This window comes from Semicossyphus pulcher, unplaced genomic scaffold (genome assembly GCF_022749685.1).
Source record: "Semicossyphus pulcher isolate SPU_LCO1_2020_fin unplaced genomic scaffold, fSemPul1.0.p SCAF_13, whole genome shotgun sequence".
Taxonomy (NCBI): Eukaryota; Metazoa; Chordata; class Actinopteri; order Labriformes; family Labridae; genus Semicossyphus; species Semicossyphus pulcher.
In genome coordinates this window covers 2,409,986-2,429,139 of record NW_027211637.1, presented here as the reverse complement: position 1 = coordinate 2,429,139, position 19,154 = coordinate 2,409,986, and the positions used below count along the sequence as shown (strand labels likewise).

The 19,154-nt window shown below is 41.7% G+C and overlaps 1 protein-coding gene across 1 annotated transcript; it reads right to left on the bottom strand.

The window, feature by feature from the left end:
• Positions 1 to 451: 451 nt before the first annotated feature.
• Positions 452 to 11,666, bottom strand: rcc2 (regulator of chromosome condensation 2). Its single transcript, XM_069660019.1, has 13 exons — positions 11,627 to 11,666; positions 10,157 to 10,372; positions 9,462 to 9,555; positions 6,911 to 7,054; positions 6,651 to 6,782; positions 6,479 to 6,567; positions 6,250 to 6,364; positions 4,644 to 4,810; positions 4,369 to 4,549; positions 4,130 to 4,235; positions 3,896 to 3,968; positions 3,716 to 3,793; positions 452 to 1,535 (listed from the first exon to the last, which is right to left on the bottom strand). The coding sequence occupies exons 2-13, from the start codon at positions 10,355 to 10,357 to the stop codon at positions 1,431 to 1,433; spliced, it is 1,485 nt and encodes a 494-aa protein (XP_069516120.1). The 5' UTR covers positions 10,358 to 10,372; positions 11,627 to 11,666; the 3' UTR covers positions 452 to 1,430.
• Positions 11,667 to 19,154: the final 7,488 nt, after the last annotated feature.

Below are 19,154 nucleotides of genomic sequence, written 5' to 3'. Positions count from 1 at the left end.
TTACAGTATTCAGAACACCTGGCTGAGGCGGAGTGATGTTCTCTATAGGCTTTTTTTTTACATCCAACCGGAGGAAAAGTACAGGTGTTAAAAGCAGCATTAATGATGGCTGTATTCCATTTAGCTGCTACTATTTCATGGTCCTGGTCGTGTGCATGCTGACTGCCTGTCATGGCTTTCTCAGACACTTAAATAGAACAGAACTGTTAAAGTTATTATTACCTCCTGTGCTTTTCCTCCTATTGGATGCTAAAATGTCCGCTGTGAAACAAGCCCACATCACCACTCATGGAACAAGTCTCTTTACTGCTTAGTCTGAACTGCTGTATAAATCAGCTTCATACTAAAGCCTTTAAAGATGTACAAATGAATACGATCAGACCTGACTCAGTTTGGCTTCAGAGCTTAAAGACTGAGCTAAAGCAAAAGATGCAACACAAGCGGAGACAAATTAATTCATGTGAATCTTTATTTAACCATTTAAATGAAAAAAAAAAACAACCCAGAGAAATTTCACCATAAAAAAAAGAACAAGAGGAAACACATCTGCTGTTGTTTAAAAAAGGACATGCCTTCATTTCCAGCACAACGTGACGCACTGAACCATCGGCAGACAATCACTGTCCGGTTCTAAAATTCTGCTTGTGAAACCGCTTTGAGCGTCGGAATAGTTAGTTACTCAAATTAGCAAAAAGACAAAGAGCTAGCAGACACGGAGGTCTTGGAAGGACTGAGGTGTGCATCCTGGATGCAAACACAGAAGAACAAAAGGAATGTAACATCGAGTGGAGTGCACTAACTTAGAACATCTCGTTCCAGATCCTGATTGTTATTTGTGGCAGCTGCACACACACACACCTGCTCACACTGCCGTATATACACTAACACAGAGAGATCAGCTGATCCTCCGAACAACACAAACAAGACTTCCATATCCTGAACGAACACGTAGAAAAAGGCACAGGTATGGAGTATTGGTCTTTGAAAAGCCCTCGGTGGGAAAACACCGAGGGTCCTGCTGTAGCACCCGTAAATGTGACAAAACATTTTTATCATTTCAAATACTGCAACACAGACGACAGAACGAGAGACATGAACACATGAATGTTTGGCTGTATCACAAAATAGAAAAAGGGTTTTTGGGAAGCACGACCGGCTGCGTGTGAAGTGCTTTGGAGCAAACTGTTGCAGGTTCACTCGAGGTGGGAAGTGGAGATAAGCATCCTCTCCGGTCCTGTTTTCTCTGATTTCAAATTGATGTAGATCTGGTTTGCTGGTAGTTGAGATGTGTGGAAATCCTGCCCCCCCCCCCTGAACTCAACCCTCCCTGTAGTCCCCCACAGAGAGCGGCAGAGACTGAACAGGCCCGGGATTCCTGATGAGCAGTGCTGGTCTCTGCTCCAGAGGAGGTGTTGCTGATGGAGGATGGATCAGATTGTTCGGGGGTTGTACTCGGGCAGCTTTTTCAGTTTCTCCTGTTCCTGCTCAGTTTCCTGTCTGGCAATGACCAGAGAGTGAGAGTAGCCCATCACCACCTGCAGAGACAGAAACACCACACTCAGAAATGTACTCTAAAGGACCAGCACATTTCACATTTCACTACCTCCAATTTGGACCAAGCATCTCAAAGTATCAGACTTTTGGCTGCACACTGAGTGACGGTACTTTCACAACCAAAGACAGAGTTGCAACATTGCAATGGCAGATCATGGAGCATATTGGACCTCCACTGACGCGACTGTCTATACGGCTCTGGCTCTGGATACGTGCGCAGTGCGTACCTGCTTTCAAACACGTTGTCATCAGCCTCATAAGGACAGTCCTTGTAACACATTGCCCACAAAACTGCACATTGACCTGCTGCGGTCAGCCACATACTAGGTTTTGACCTATTCTTGTTCCTTCTTGAAGAGGCTCGGGTACCAAACTCTGTACTTCAGCACCAGTACAACTCAGCACAGATTCACATAAAATCAGTCGGTGCCAAATTTAGGTATATGCCATCGGACCCATGCGATGAATAGGGAACCGGTAGGGCCCAGGCCCGGCCAACTTTTGAATGTAAAACATTTAAAGAAATAAAACACTGCTCGACAAATTCAGCACATTAATCAGCCTGCACCTGGCGCTGATGTGATTTTGTCCAGCTGAACAACTGTCAGGGACCCAACAGACTGTAAACATGTCGTTACAGGACGCGCAGAAAGCCGTGGATTTTACATGAAGCTTTCTTCCACAGAAGAGGTCCGATCATGCCTTTGATGAGTTCTACAAGAAAGTGTCAGCCGACTCCAAAGACCTCACTGATGTCCCTGCGTTGCCTGGGCAACAGAAACGTCATGCAATGTTGGATGCTGGAGCTGCACAAACATTCCTGAGCCCAGCAGATTATTACAGCATCTCTGTGTGTGTGTGTGTGTGTGTGTGTGTGTGTGTGTGTGTGTGTGTGTGTGTGTGTGTGTGTGTGTGTGTGTGTGTGTGTGTGTGTGTGTGTGTGTGTGTTTTGTTTTGTGGGGTTTGAGGTATTCACATAAAACATGTAAGGCTTTAGTTATTTAATGTTGGGAAAGGACTCGATAGGCATCTGCTTCATCCGATTCCTTCCGGACAGAAATCGTGATCATTATTATTGCTGTATTATTAATGTGCTCATATTGAGCCTTCATTTTCAATTATTGTATTGTTCTGAAATGTTTGTTAAATTACTATTTTTGCTTTGTTCATTATTATATTTTCTAAATTGAACTTTTAAATTGTTTAAATTTTATTTAATTGTTCGAAATAAAGGAGAAAAAAAAGAAATAAAAAATGGACCCATGCAACTTGTATGCGTCCATCCCATTGGCACGCCAGCATATCCCTGTGGTGTACCAAGCAGAGTCTGCACACTGTTCAACAGTTATCGTAGCTTGCAGATATGAAAGACCTGAAAATTAGCAATAGCTACAAACTCTGTGCGGCTTTAATTGTCAGACTGACAGGCTCGGGGACGAGGGGAGAGGGAGGTAAGGAGGGTGTTCTTTATATTTAGTGTGCAAAACGTTTACAACAAAATCTTTGTGAAGTTTAGACTCATTTTATCACCTAAAACAGAAAGAGGTAGCCAGTACCTAATGCCAGGTAGCATTACTCGTTCGAATGTAAGAGGTTCCCACCTTATTGTTGACATCGGGTCGAACGAAATATAAAGAGACATTTGTGCTGAGTGAAATCAATGTCAGACTTCTCAGCAGGTGCATTAGGTCTTGGAGACAGCTATCCCTTTTACATCAACATCATGGCTAATCAATACTCAGGTCTAAAGCTGTGTACAAACTGAGCTTGGAGATAAAGATATAGAACAACATGTCAAGTTAAAGCAAAGACACATCTGGTTTTGGTTTATGTCCAAACACCTGGCAAACTTAGGGCACTCACATCAGCATCGGCTGTAATACGTGTTTACTGCTAAAAGGCAAATGTTAGCATTTAGCTAAAAGCCCAGTTCAGCCTCACAGAGCTGCGAGTACGACTGTACGATTTCTTCTCTCCACTGAGTGGATTTTAAACTTTCATTTCCAACCCTCGTGTGGACGAAAGGCCAAAACTAAAGGCCATGAATTGCATGTTCAAATTTGCTTACAGATGCCTCAGTGTTTACACCAAGTGGTGCATGATACATTAATAGTTTACCGCAGTTGGGCCTGATCAGAACTTTTGATTGATCTCCATTTACCTGCTCCATGTAGATGCCATCCAAGGTCTTGACCTCCTGGGCCGTGGTGGAGGATTTGGGTTTGTTGTCTCCGTATCCCTGAAGGACAGACGAGACACAATCAGTGCTGGACTCCAGATTTGTGTTAACAGTTTTGAATAAGGATCAGTGGATCCTGTAATAACAGCCAGCAGGTCTCACCAGCTCTCCAAATGTAGGTGAGGGTCCCCAGCTGATTGTACTCTCATCAGCAGCAATGATGACACTGCTCTTCCTGTTCAACACAAACACACTCAGTCAGATACAGAAACAAGTATTGTCCATGAACATAGAACTACAAAAGGGGACATTAGTAATTACTCATCAGCCCCATTAGGAGGTTAGACCTTTCTGAACAGCCCCTTTGAGACAAGATAACTTCAGGTCAGCACTCACCCACAGGACAGACTGCGGATCTTCCAGCCACACAGGTCCTGCACAGCTTTGGGGTACATGGTCGACTCTCTGGAAGTGTTTGTCACCCCCCAGAAAAACAGGCCTCCTGCAAACACAACACTCATCAGACATCTACAGGTACAGAAGCGTGCTAACAGACAGATTTGTATTTTTGTGTTACTTTGACTTCCATTCAGTATTTAAAACTTAGCATCAGCAAAAGTGTGTTGTTGTCTTACCCATCTCACTGACAGCGAACGAACACTGGTAGCCTGAACAGATCTGACCGGCACCGCGTCCGGGGAAGTCAAACAGTTTGACCAGCCGGGGAACCATCTCGTCCTTCTGCTCTGTATGACCCAGACGCCCGTAACCACCGAAACCCCAGCTGAACACTCGCTTCTGAGAGTCCAGAATTAACTGCAAACACACAAAGATTTATGTTAATGCTCAGTGTTAAAGTTAAATCACTATCATCACTAAAAGGTTCTGATGATGGATGTTATTTTCTCACAGTGTGGTTGGCTCCGCAGGCCACATCTCGGACCACCACGTTGGGCACGGGTGTGACCTGGCCGTCCTTGGACTTCTCGATGAAGATGGCGACACGGCGAGGGATGAGCTCGCAGTCGAACTCGATGCGCTGAGCGCGAGCGATGAACTTCCCATCACTGTTGTGACCTGCAGTGAGACAGAAGAGGGGGGTCAATGTTGCACAAATATTTCTAAGACTCAAAACAGAGAAACATAAAATATATTCCTGAGGACCGTACCAATGTCGGTTTATAAAGTTTAAAAAATCTAATGTGCAAGAATATATTTGTAAAAACGTTCCTTGTAGAACTGCTGTTGATCAGCTGTAAGTGGAACAGTTTAAATAGCACCTATATTTGTCTAACTGGTTATTGGAAGGACAAAGCGATCTCATTTTTGTTGACGCTGATGAATTTTTAGCCCATGCATTGTGCAGAAAGCATTTCAGGACCAACAGCATAGAGGCTGTAACTTCTCTAATCGACCCTTCAGTGTTCATCATTCACAAGGTTGTTTTTTTACAGGGAGACAGATCAGCAGCAGGAGCCGAGTGCACCAGCTGGGCCGAAAAAATCGGTCTTTCCTCTTAAGCCCGACTTATCTACGACCGACTTCTTGATTCCAATTTACAGTGAGCGCACCGAGCCTGACTGACACCGGTCATAGCTGCACGTCCACGTGAACACTTCAAAGTGGTGAATGTTGTAAAGAAACACGTCTCCACTCTCTCGCTTCTCACACCAAACTATCTACAGAACATTTGGAGAACACAAAACAAAAGAAAAATCTATTTTACCGACAATGACATAAGGAAACGTATTGAGTTGTTTGCAGAACAGAAAAATGTTCTCACAGCAAAACTGAACACAATAAACAAAAGCTACCGACAAGAAATGTGATCTCCGCTGCGATCAATAACAGATGGCAGCATACTGTTGTCCAGTGCGGTAAGTTTTCTGACCGTTGCTATTTTAACCTTAGTTTGACTTTTCAAACTGATGCCTGCTCCATCCCAGACATAAAAGATTCACCCGTGTGCAACACAAACAGGGCTAAAGTCTAACTGGTGCACAGGGTAGAACTTAAAGTCCGATGAAACTTTCAGCTCTAGGTCGGACGTAACTAACACCTAGGCATACGCCCAGCTAGTGCACTCAGCTCCTGGTGATTGAAATCAGCAACAAAAAACTGAATAAAAGTTAACCAGCAAATAATCCAAACGAAGCAGTTTCAGGTTAAACGAAAGTCTCTCTACGACGCTCTCAGAGATGCACACAACTTTAACTTAAGATCCAGACGTCCGGAACAAAATTCCCTCATTTACTTAAAAAACACAATTATAGTGACGTGACTTGAAACAATACACGAGAACGTATTTGACAGGAAATTATTTTAAATAGGCTAACAGAGTTTTTGTGTCGTGCTTGAATAAAAACACGAATGGTCAAGGCTCCGTCCTAAACCGCCCAAACTGATCCAACTGAGTCGGGTAGAGCCCAACTGATAACCAAGCTCCTTTAACACACGTTAAACTTTAAAGCTAGCGTATTAAAAACAGTAGAGTTATTCAGATGTTGTGAGCGTACCCAGCTGTCCGTACTCCGGGCAGCCGAAGGAGTACAGGTTTCCTTTGCAGTCCACCACCATGCTGAACTCAGCACCACAGGCCACCTTCACCAGGGGCTGGCCGTTGTACGAAATCTAGAGAGAGAAGGTACCAAACATGCTTACTATGAATTTCAGTGTTTATCAGTATGAGCCCGTCAGATCCCCTGTGCCCTTCAGTGTATGATACGCGTAGCAGTGAGGGCTCACCGGTGCTGGACTGAGGACGGCATCAGTCTGGTTTCCTTGTCCGAGCTGACCCAGCTTGTTCTCACCGAAAGAGTACGCAGTGCCGTCCTCTGAGGAGGAAGAGTGACATCAGCCAACACAGCAAACAATACATGACATGATGCTAATAACAGCCTGTCTGTCCTCAGTCTACCTGTGAGTGCCAGGGTGTGATTGCGTCCGCAGGCTGCAGCCACGATCACATGTTCTGCTAGAGCCTCGATGAGCTTCGGAGCCTCCAGGCGTTTGGTGTCCCCGTGACCCAGCTGCCCTTTGTCATTACGACCTGAGGAGGACAGAAACCAGGAGCTCAGTGATGGATAAGTCCAATCAGTAATCACAGCTAAGCATAAATCTGTAACCAATATTTATCCCAGGACAATCATTAGCACCTGAACGCAGCACGTTACTCACCCCAGCTCCACAGCTTGCCCTCGGTGGTCATGAGCAGACTGTGAGCAGCACAGGGACCTGCCACCACACAGCTGACCTGCACGTCGTTCAGGCAGCCGTAGCGGTGAGGACCCCACAGGTTCTGGCCCAGGTTACGGAAAGCAGCTGGAAACACACACAGAGCACACACATCTTATAATCTAATGCATCCTTATAGACGAAAAGAAGCTGACAGCGTCAGAAATGTACTGCACTAAATAATTATGTCACCTGAATGTGTGCTGCTTAGTGGTGGGTGATGTGGCCTTAAATTCATGATGACAAACTGTAGTGGAGGATGACTCAATCCCACATCATTTGCGACTGCCCCAAATACTCACTAGAGCACAAAATGTTGCTCCACTGCTGAAAATAGTCCCTTTTCTGAAACATTTATGCCACAAGAATCTCTGGACTTGAAGCTGATGGCCTCAGATAGTGGGGGGGGTTTTGCTCTGGAAGCAGTTGTGTTCAGCATTCCTTGAACCTTTATGCTAGCTAGTGAACAACAAGCTTTTTCACCAGATTTCAGCTGAACCAAATTACGTGTCAGTAACAGCCAGCAGTGGCAGAGTGTTAGCGCTTAACATTTACTACCTGCAGGATTTTGTTCTACTTTGACAGATACTTTTATTATTTATTTATTCAAGAAACAACTACTTCAACGATTAATTTTAAGCTGTAGAAGGTGATGACGTGGAAGATAAATGGCATGCGAGGTGATTTATTTGCAGACACAATTGAAAGGGAAACTATGTAGCCAGTAAATGAGTTTTAATGATTCATTTACCGATGTCCTAAAGGACAAACTGAGGTTCTGAATAAATGTATTAACTGAGTTTGCGACTTTATTATGATATCATTATTGTTAAGTTATTTTAAAATTGTGTTCATCACCAATTTTAAAGCCCTCACTCATCACCGTTTCCTGTATGCACGTGCTGGATGATCTGCTTTGTCCACACGCAGACTTAAACACTGACGTATTCTTATTTACAAGTCAATCTTCGATATGCTTCCCTCGTACCTTCTTATCTACATCAGACACAAAAGTACAGGAACTTCCAACCTTTGGTCCCAGGACCGGTTCTTACTGTCTGTCCCAAAGGTCAGGACTAACTGAACTGAGGAAAAAGGCGTTTAGTTTGCCGCTTCCTTTATTTGGAACGAATAAGAAAAAGAACTGGAACTTAAGGATAACGTGGAGGCAGACGCATGTGGCTGTACGTGTTCTGCCTGATATATTGTGGTTGAAGTTTGACTGGTTTCACTTCTTATTTCATGTCTTTTATTGGATTATAGTCTGTGTTATGTTTGTATGTATGGCTGCTCACTGTTTGTCGGAAACTTTGCTCAGTGTGCTGCAGCCTGTCTTTGCCAGGACACTCTTCAAAAAGATTTTTAATCTTAAGAACTTTTTTACCTGGTTAAATAAAGGTTGAATAAAAAACAAATTATTGCTTACAAAAAGTAAAAATATGAACCCGCTCTTTGCAGCTCCGCGAGTATCATACACACATACATTGTTGCTTTGACTCTCCACGTGGGATCAGTCTTATCCTTTAATTAAAACGCTTTTTTAAATAGAAACTTTATACTTTTAAAGGGTTTCAAATCTGTTTATTACTGGACGTAAATCAATTTCATTTCAGGAGACACTGGTGCTTCACTTCAACAAGAAGTCATACAAACTTTTTATGTATATGTAAGTGTGTAATAAGAATTATTTGAATGCATTTGGTTGCTTCCTGCATCTCGCCCCTTTAAAGATGCTCTTTGTCCATGCAGCTGCTCCTGCCGACACCCCCAACCCCCCCTTAAATCTCAACAAAGCAGATTTATCAGTGTGTACCAGAGGAGTGTGGCAGGGATTGAACCGTGCACAGACTGCCTCAGGCATCAGGGGGCTGCTGCAGGGGGGGCTGCTCAGAACATGCATACATATGAATAGACATTACTGTCGCTATCAATTAATGGATCTCACTGGCTTTAACACGTATGTGGTCTATGCATCCCAAACAAAGAGACACCTAACATGTGGTCATTTTCTGCAGACACATTCAAAAACTTGATCAATGTGTTATTGATCCTGTCTGGATCTATCCATCTCCTTCATCTCTGCACATCACAGTGAGGGGAGAGAGCAGAGAATCTATACGCCTGATCGAAATGGACGGTGATGAATCTTTTGTTTGGGCTTTAAATACAGAACCAGGAAACGGTTAGCCTAGCTTAGCATGAAGTCTAAGAGCAGGGGGAAACAACGACCCATGTTCACTGGTTGCCATATATAATCAGTGATCACTGGTTTTGGTCTCTATACTGAGACAATGGTACCAAACCTGACATCGTTATGGTGACAGCCCCGAGCAGTTTACCAAGACATAATTCCACCCCACTACTCTCCTTAAAACTTGACATTCGAGTTGATCCTGTTCTTTTATTTAAGTTAGGATTCAATATTTTAAACGACAAAGTGGATATTAGATGTGTGACCGGACACAGCTTATTAATATAAAAATATATATCATACCTTGCTGCTTGGGCACCTCCTTTCTTCCAATCAAATCCCAGTTGGTCGCTCCAAAGATGAGCAGTTGGCCTTTTACTTTTGGGCACTCAAGTTTCTGTAGAAACGACACAATGAGGTTAATGACATAAAAAAAGTTCCCATTTTGTTGCATAAACTCAACAAGCAAATAACTAAAACATCAGCTGGATTACAGCGTCTGTAATTTAATTACAGCACCACTCTGAAATCTGGCGTGTAAAACTTTTACTGTTTTGATTACCTTGCTTTTTTCTGAACTTTAAATAAACAAGGATTTTCTTTTTAAATAAATATGCTGCAAGTAACTATCTTTCTGCAATGCATCCATATAGACACAGAAGTATGCATCTGGAAGGAGAGAAAACTTCCTTTTATCAGAAAGCAGATAAAACCTGCCGCAGGTCAGACTGTCCTGCGTGAAAAGGAAAACAAAACTAAAACACAAAAATGTTCCAAGATAAACAAAAAGTAAAGAGCTGATTTGCTGGCTGGAAGTCATTGTTATGAGGTATTAACTCAATATTCTGACTTTCTATTAATCAGAATCATGAGATTCTTGTGAGAATTTAATGTTTGTCATTTGTCCCCCCCCCACATTAACTTATTTTCCTTGCAGGAATGCCCATACAATAGAAACAATACAGACAAAATAACAAGGGACAGTGCATTAAACCCACTATTTTCTCCTTGACATCGTCTGCCACAGTGACCGGCTGCAGTCCAGACTTAGCGGCGGGTTTTCCAGGTTTCTTGTTGTTCTCCTGCTCAAAGTCAAACTCATCGTCGCTGCTGAAGTCCCTCTCTTTCCTTTTGCCGCTGGCCCTCTTCCTCTTCACCCCGCCGTTCCCTGAGACATCGGTCACCTTCTTACGTGGCATTTTCTCAAACAGAAGCTGTTTATGTGGGAAAGAGGCAGTGATCAGTTTGTGCAGTTTGTTAAAGTGCAACCAAGACTTTGCCTAAACTTGTGCTCAAGGTTGGGCAGATACTGGACGACTGGGGTTTGTCGTCTGGCTCACACGAAATAACATTAACTGATGGAAATGAACCGTTTAACAGAGGCTTAGATTAGTTTGTGCAATACTAGCAAAGCAAGCTCAGATGTACTACAGTGTGAGAGATGTATGCTGAGTTGAAGAACCGTCGCATGAAAACTAGGTGGTATACCTAGTTAGGCAGGCTTTTTGTCATTTTAGATTGAACCACAATAGAATTCCTAAAGGCATTGGACGATATAAAGGGGTGGAGAGAAATGAGAGAATGTGCAACCTTTACGACATCTGTCCAGGAAATGAGTATCATTTGTTTAAATAAAATAACATACAAAACCTACGAACTACGACAACATGAGCAGGTTGTGGGGGCATTATTAACACATTCACTACTCACTTCTGCTTTTTGTCGAATTACCGGTAAATACAATTACAACAAGCTAAAAAATCCGACTTTATGACTGTAAACACACAAATGCTCATGTTAAACCGCTGCCTACTACAGTACTGTGTGTGTCTTTAAATGGGCTAACGTTAAAATAAGTTTACTATACATTATTAAAGTAGCCCTAGTTCCTTTTATCGTCAATTTTCAACCATTAAAATTATTTTTAGTGTGTCAATTTTCCTATATGACCTTTCTAAATAGCTGTCTTATCAATATCTAGAGAAATCTAGCTCCAGGAACCAAAAATAAACACAAACTAAACCATGTACCGGTGTTCGTGTAGCAGCTAGCTGCTAGCTTCATTAGCCTGAGCAGCTAAGCTCTGTCGCTCTTTGTTCACATAATGGTTCGACAGCAAGCTAGCTGACATGCTAACGTTCAGTATGGGAAGTCATACAGAGAGCTGCTACACAATCGAGCTACATAAAGTTTTGGTTGTATACACAAAAGCTAATTCTAATTAACATAGACTGAAACAAGCTTGTGTAAAAATTAGCGAATTGATAGGTTCATTAAGCTAACGTTACCTCGCTACTGTAAGCTAACAGGCACTCTAAATAAAGACATGAAAAGATGCTACAACAAAAAAAAACTTTTTCTATATCTTCTTCATTTGACATGTTTTACGTTAAGCGTTCACATAAGATCTGTCATTTCTTTACAAGCGTTATAAATATTTTGACAAAACAAAGAATAAATAAATGTACCGGTGATTTCCTGATTCAGCAGCTCTGTGCCCGTCTCCGGTTTGATTGATTTGAACAAAAGAAGCTGCAGTCTGCTTTCACACCACGTGGTTAACATTAACTATTCATACAGGAAACCAAGCACTCGCATACATACAGCTGGACGTCAGACATGACGCAAAAATGGAGTTATAACATTTTGTCCTAAACAACCAGGCAAAGATATGAAAACTAAACTTCTAAAAAAGTTTAGAGATATTAAAGAAAAGTTTTGTAGAGGAGTAAAACTCTGGCACAAAATATAATAAAAAGATGAAACAAAGAACAAATGCTCTTGTTCAGTTTTTGTCCCTTACAATCTATCCAAACTTATAATGCAACATTCATAGACCAAAAGCTTGTAAGACTCTTGTACTTTTATTTTGAAGGTGTTGATTACTAGGTCACTAGATGTAAGTAAGCTTCTGCAAGAGAACATGGACACTCTTCCTGTGATGAGTATTTTCTTTTATCCAATAGTTTATGAAGTTGTTGAGAAAAGTTACATTCCATGTCAAGGGTCAGACTGGCCTACTTAGAGAGGAAAACAATACTAAAACAAAAAATACATGCACATGTGTAAACTGCTAACTCACTTATTGAAAGTTATTGTAGTGAAAAATACTCAATTCAGTGTTCTGACTTTTTGTTCATGAGATTCATGAGAATCTCACATAAGAATGCCCATCAATTATTTTTAAAGCAATTTTGAAATAGAAAATTAAAGACTGTACAGTATTGACTGCTACTAGATGCTGCACAAGAGCATCAACATAGTAAATCTCAGAACCCGTCAGCTATCATCTGACAAAGATATATTTGCCGAGAGTGATGGCCAACTGTTCGGGGCTTCTGATGTAGCCAGCAGTTAGCAATAAAGGACTTCCAGCCAAGACTTCCTTTTCCTTGCGTTGCATTGTCAACTCCAACTTCATTGTCTAGAAATGGAGTTTGAATTGAGAGACGACTTATAAAATATAATAATAGTGCAGTTAATTATCAAAAAGGGGACACCAGAGAGATATCAGGAAACGAGGGTAGAGAGAGATGTCATGCAACAAAAGGGCTCCTTTCATAAATTGTGGATGTTGCACTTCACACAACAACCACTGGGGGGCCCTGTTTCACTTCTCTACATGTAGACATGAGCGTGTGCATTATTTTCAAATAGGAAGGAGCAAAGATGACAGTGTTGAAAAAGATTTCTCTGGTGGTGCAAAAACAGGTGACTTTCATTTATATTTATTTGATTCCCATTAATAATGTGACAAAGAATCGCTGTCTAAGTAAACAGTATTCCACACACAGTATGTGCATTGTTTCTATTTTGTACGCTTCACGTATTTTGTTTGTCCTGCATGTGAAGGTTGTGGAGTAAGAGATTTCTTTATGTTTATAGACTAATCAGTGAAATGTGGAACAGGTGAGCAGGTGGGCGAGGAAGGATTACTGCAAAGCAAGTTGAGGCTGGGTCCTTAATGATAGAGAAAACAGAGCAGGTAAGTAAATGAAGGTTCGTTTTGGAATCTTTCTCCCTTTAACGTGTGTCATTTTTCTACAGGAAGAATTGTGGCTTACTCTAAAAGGACATGAAAAGTCAATATTCTGTGTCGATGTAGTTTTATAAAAAGCAATGTAGGATTAAAATATATCCCTCCATGTGTTTTTAAAAGCACCTCACTGAGGGGGTGACTTGTTAGAAACATTGAGCTATTATTTTAACATGCGCACATATATATGATGTCTTAACCTAACCAAGATGTTTTTATGCATAAACCTAATGTGATGGACTTCTTTAAGAGTACATCAAACAGATCTATGTACATTTCAGAAAGAAAGAAATGTGTATGTTTAAAAGCTCATAACAGCTCTGTCCTGTTCCTGTGCATTCATGGAAGTGCTGTTTTCATACATCAAAATCTGTATTTAATTATAGCTTCTAAGTCTAAAGCAGCACATTGAAAATGCATCATCATATAAAAGTGACCATTTTATAAAATAAGGGGAAAAGTAAGTAATTAACTTTTTATAAGTGCTTCACAGTAAAAAAGGAAACACACAAATAGATGTCCAATATATACAAACATACAAACCACAGATACTATCGATTTTTATTCTGAAACATTCAGTAGTTATTACATTCATCATAAATATACTACAAACTAATCTGTCATTGTCCACAGCTGATGGATGTTCCTATGACGGTCGTGCTCTTACTCCGGCTGGGCAGAGCTGGTCGGCTCCACCTGAGCTGCCACGCTCACCTCAGTCCCGCCTGTCTGAGGCTGCGGGGGAGTTTGGTTTAACGTCGAGGAGGGAAGAGGGACCGGGGTGGTGGCGTTCTCACTGAGGCTCTGCACTGTCACTGACGACTGGAACAGAGATACATAGGTAAGGGAAAGAACAAGAACACATGGTTCAATACAAGAGCCAATAAGGTCAATTCAAACAACAAGTCATTCAAACCGTGTTTCTAATTCAGTGAAGTTAGCGTTTCACTGGAAGCTGTATGAATACAACTGAAAAAAGACTTGTAGACCACTTTTTATATCTTTTTTAAATTCTGCATCATGCAAATTATGTTATATATGGATACCTCAAACAAAACAGTGAAGGCAAAGTGGGGCAAGTATTTAAGAGGAGAAAAGATGAAGGTGCAGTTTGAATAAGATTTAAGGAAGCCTAAGCAAAAATCAATAAGCCTCCTCTGATGGGGACCTTTAGGGGACCCTCACATTGCCCACAGAGACGTCACTGCTGGCCACCGTCTTCTTCTTTCTGGCCATGTTTGGGTTCCAGTGACACACCAGGCTGTCGTTCTGCACGCTGTAGTTCTTATGACCAACCAGCCAGTACGTGTTCATTTTGCCTTTACCCTGCAGGAGAAGATCAGACATGAGAGTAAGAGAGACACCTGGGTGTGTCCAGGTAACCGTATTTAAAAACTGAGTTGCAATGATTTTAAACTTTGTATTGCATTTTTTCAGCCAACTATAAAGCAGTTTTTACATAAACCTTGAAAATGACCTTTAAATGGCTTCAACACTGCAACAAAAAGCTGTTCATGAGATGTCACGTCTGACTCGTTTACCTTAACCTCAATCTCTCCTCGAAGCTGCAGCTCGTAGGCGTTGTCTTTGATCAGAGCCAAGTAGGTTTCTGAACTGGCGTGGATTTTCTGAGCTGACACACAGAAAAAAATAAATTATTATTACTAAAAAATCAACCGAGCTTTGGTCACAGTCAAAGAAGGCATGGCCCTCAGCAGTGTCCCTGTTTCCCTGTTTTACAAACTGAAATTTGTGATTTTTCAGGCTTCTGTGTGCAAAAATATAGAATTATAAATTCATCTTGTTTAATCTCTTGAGCATCATTTATACTTGTGCATTGAAGACCGCCCCTAGTCTGAATAAGTGCACTTGTGAGCATTTATACTGTACTGGGTTTTCTGCAACGCTCAGCACTTACACTGAAAAGATGTTCAGTTGGCAGAATTGAGCTTCCTGGTGTATTTCAAACAATGCCGACTGAAACTGAGAGGATCTTGTTGGCGCTAATAAATGTTGAACAATAACTTAATTACTGCAAATGCAGAAGATGCACACAACATATAGACCCTGAACCTTATAAATCACCTTTATGTGGTAGCCAACAGGCTGCAGCAGCTAGCTACAAACTAATGTCAAGGGCAAGTGAGAAGCTGCCAAGCGGACCAATCACAGTAGTTGCAGTCTGTACTGGAGCAACATGTAGTTCCCCTCCTGTGGTGGTGCATGTCAGGTTAAGGCTTGGATTCAACTCAGAAGTATAAATCGGACTCTGTGTGTATAAATATTGGATATGCACCGCTGTCTGCATTAAAACCCAGGTACATACGCAGGCTGGTGGACTCCATCCTTGAGGCCGTGTTGACGGTATCTCCAAACAGACAGTACCTCGGCATCTTGTAGCCAACTATTCCTGCCACACACGGACCTGCAGAGCGAGGAGAGAAAGAGCTGCTCTTTACTCTGCCACAGAAAAGTACTACCAACATATTTTGGTGTCCTGCCGACGACAGAATGGAATCATTGTATAATTTTAATGTTTACAAGTTGGCCGCTTTAGTTTCTAGAGCTTGAAAGAAACTTCAGGATGGTTTATTTCTGTAATCTTTGTGTCTGCTTTGGTTTCTGGCCTCTTGATAGCCTGTTTAGTACTGGGCATATAATTTATGCATGACACAATAATAAACATAAATGAACAAATCAAACCACGGCAGTAAAACTAAAATAAAAAGGCTATGCTTCAGGACTAAAGACGAAAACATTGAATGTTCTTACTGGTATAAAATTCAGCATGTTAGCAAGCTATCATTTGGATATTAGCATGTTGTTGAGGTCAGTTTTGTCCGTTTTGCAGGTATTTTGTTACAAATGAGAATCTTCACAAATTAAACATTTCATGCGATTGTGCTGGATAAAAAAATAAGTAATCATCAAAGATTTAAACAATTTTGTCCCAAGGAAGGTCACAAATACCGGGGGCTCATCCTCTTGAGAGACACTCAGGTGTCTCTCTGCACACTGAGCTCCTCTCACCTGTGTGGATGCCGGCTCGGAGCTGCAGCCTCTGGTTGGGCATGTGAGGGACCAACACCTGTCTGACGGCTGCCACCAGGTCCAGCGCCATCTTGGCGATCTCGTCAGCGTGTCGGTCCCCGTTCCTCTCAGGCAGGCCGCTCACCACCATGTACGCATCACCGATCGTCTCCACCTGGTTTCAGAGTTTGATAAAGGAACATCTATCAAGGAATGACTTCAAGAGGGGGTTTTATGTTGTTTCACATTATAAGATGTATATTTAATTTTACAATCATGGATGTCCAGACTAAACGAGGGTGAAGTTTCAGATCTGTAGGTCAAAGTATGTTGGAGTAATCTCCAGGCTTCTCAGCTCAGTCTGCTGTGAAGGCCAGGTTTCACAGTTTTTTCTACACGCTGCACTTTGTGATGCCTCAGCAGGCTTCGAGGAGCTGGCCAATCAGAAGAAAGTGGGCTTGTAGGGGCGGGGTTTCTTAAAGGGACTGAGCTGACTGAGTCGTTTCAGGCAGAGGCTGTATGAGGGCCTGCACAGAGCACCAGCGTGAGAAACATGAGGAGTTTTTTAAACTGTTAATAATACCGAGCTACTGCACAGGTACCACAGAGTCAAAGGGCTTCATATTGTTTTCTGAGTGAAGAGAAATGTCATTTAAAGCACCTGAAGCTCGTTCATCTCAAGCTAGTCCTTTCTGGGGCCCAAGACTCTTTGTCAGTCTGGTGTTCCTCTTTAGTTATTAATCGTTTAGTTTCACCCAAGAATATTAGAAATACAAAGCACATCAAGAAAATATAAACTCGTGTGTGTGTGTGTGTGTGTGTGCATGTGTGTGCATGTGTGTGTGTGGTAGAAACCTGTAAATGGGTTATACTGTATAAAAGCACAACCAGAAGAAATATAAAAGGTAATACAAACCACCAAAACAACCAAAGTATTAGTTTTCACATAAGAAAGTGCAGAATTGTAGTAATTAATCAAAGCTCTCTTTAAAGTACTCTTCTTTGTTGCACAATGTTTCATTGTATTAAACTGCAAAGTAAGCATGCAGCTGGATAAAAAGTAACTAAGAGTTTCTTTAAATCTGACTATTTCATGATATATATAAACACAAATCAAAGGTTAATTTGATCTAAATCCTACTAAATGTTTTTTTTCGGGTTCATATTTCATGTTTTAACCTTCTAAAATCATTAAAATTATAAGATCTTGCAAAAGAAAAGGGGCCACATAAAACAGTGAAGGATATACAGTATACTATAAAAAGATTAACTGCATGTGACAATAGACTCAGTTCTTTTCTGTTGCAGAGAGGTGTGATGTCAGTGGCTGCAGGTGTGGACGCAGGGAGGCTCAGCTGTAAATTAACTGACTAATTAATAACCTAGAAAGGAGCCGGTAACATGCTCCGAGAGGCTGAGCCTGCAGGCGGACGCAGTAAAAACAGAGCTGCAGTGTTTCTCCATGAAGTCTTGAAACCTGCAGGTTATTTTTCTACATGCAAAAAAGAATATTTGACTAAAATTCATTCAGATTCGAAGACGATGTGAATTTTCCTGTCATGTCACTGCACCTTGTAGACGTCGTAGGAGTCGATGCGTGTGTCGAAGCACATGTAGAGGTTGTTGAGCATCTCCACCACTTGCAGAGGAGTACAGGACGCAGAGATGGAAGTGAAGCCAACAATGTCGGAGAAGAAAATGGTTACCTGGAACAAAGATGAGAGAAGTGACACAATCAACGTGCAGAATTATCGAGCAATTATGGGACACAAAGTGGTCTAATAGAAAAATACAATAAGTCACACGTACCACAAACTGCAGTCTCTAAAACCAACTCTCTGAAACGCTTCATTAACGCTGCGTTTATTGCAGATCTGCTGAATTAGACTGCGTTAATTTTAGCAAGGCAAACATAAACTGGACGTTGAGTGTACATGTTGCTTTAAGAAATGAAAACATTAGTTCTGCCTGAATGTCTGAACAAACAAATATTTGAACAATCTCAGGACCCATCAGCTGAGACGATACGTCCTCTAGGAGCAACTGTGAACATGTTGGGTGTGTCCGGTTTAGCCGGCGTTTAGCGACAAGGACTTCCATTTTTTATTAAATGCATTAAAAGTATTGGTAGTATTACCTGCTCATGAACGTAGACGCGGGATTTTTTCATCTTTTTTTAAATGTTAGAATCAAACAGAAGTCAGTTATCACTGCATAAACCCAGTCTTACAGCTCCCGCCACAGTAACTGATATCTGACAAGGGATTTTTACAGATGTGTGTTCATCAAGAAACGCTCCAGGTGCAGAAACACCTCATTTCACCATAACAGGTGCTGCCACAGACAAGCAGCATCAGGGGGCAGCATCCTTCAGGACAAGTCAGACTTGTGGGTCTTACATTTTCTTTCCACAATGCTCCATCGCTCGAAATCCTTCTAGAAATGAGCCCACAGTCCTTTTCAGTAGCCCCCCCCTCCTCCCTCCTCCCCTGTGCAGAGAGCTTTGGGTACAGCTGCTTCAAACCTCTTCAATAAGCCAGACGCAATTTTCACCCAAATAACTTGTTTTATCTCCTGATGAATATGGAACAGGGCAATTATAGGCAATTACGGCAACAATAGCAACAAAGGCAGCAAACACACACATTCATTCATCATGTTTGCAGATCTTGCAGAGGTAACGCCGTGTTGCAGCAGCACCCCACAGCCCTCGCAGCAGTGTGAGCTCTGATGTTGTTAAAAGTGAGCGGGGACGAGCGTGGAGGGGAAAGGTTACTTACCTGTCTCTACTGTTTTATGTTCCTGTTTGTCTTTAGATTTGTGAGTTTTTACACAAACATTCAAGTCAGAAAATTGTGATCCAACTTGTAATTCTATTAAGTTCAACAATAACTGTTGCTCCATGTAGACTCTGCTGTATATAAGCACCT

Coding starts and splice junctions, on each gene's coding strand:
- rcc2 (XM_069660019.1), bottom strand. CDS start 10,357: ATGCCACGTAAGAAGGTGACCGATGTCTCAGGGAACGGCGGGGTGAAG. Junction 3,794..3,895: donor CACCTACATTTGGAGAGCTG/GTGAGACCTGCT, acceptor TCTGTCCTTCAG/GGATACGGAGACAACAAACC. Junction 1,536..3,715: donor ATGGCATCTACATGGAGCAG/GTAAATGGAGAT, acceptor CTGTCTCTGCAG/GTGGTGATGGGCTACTCTCA.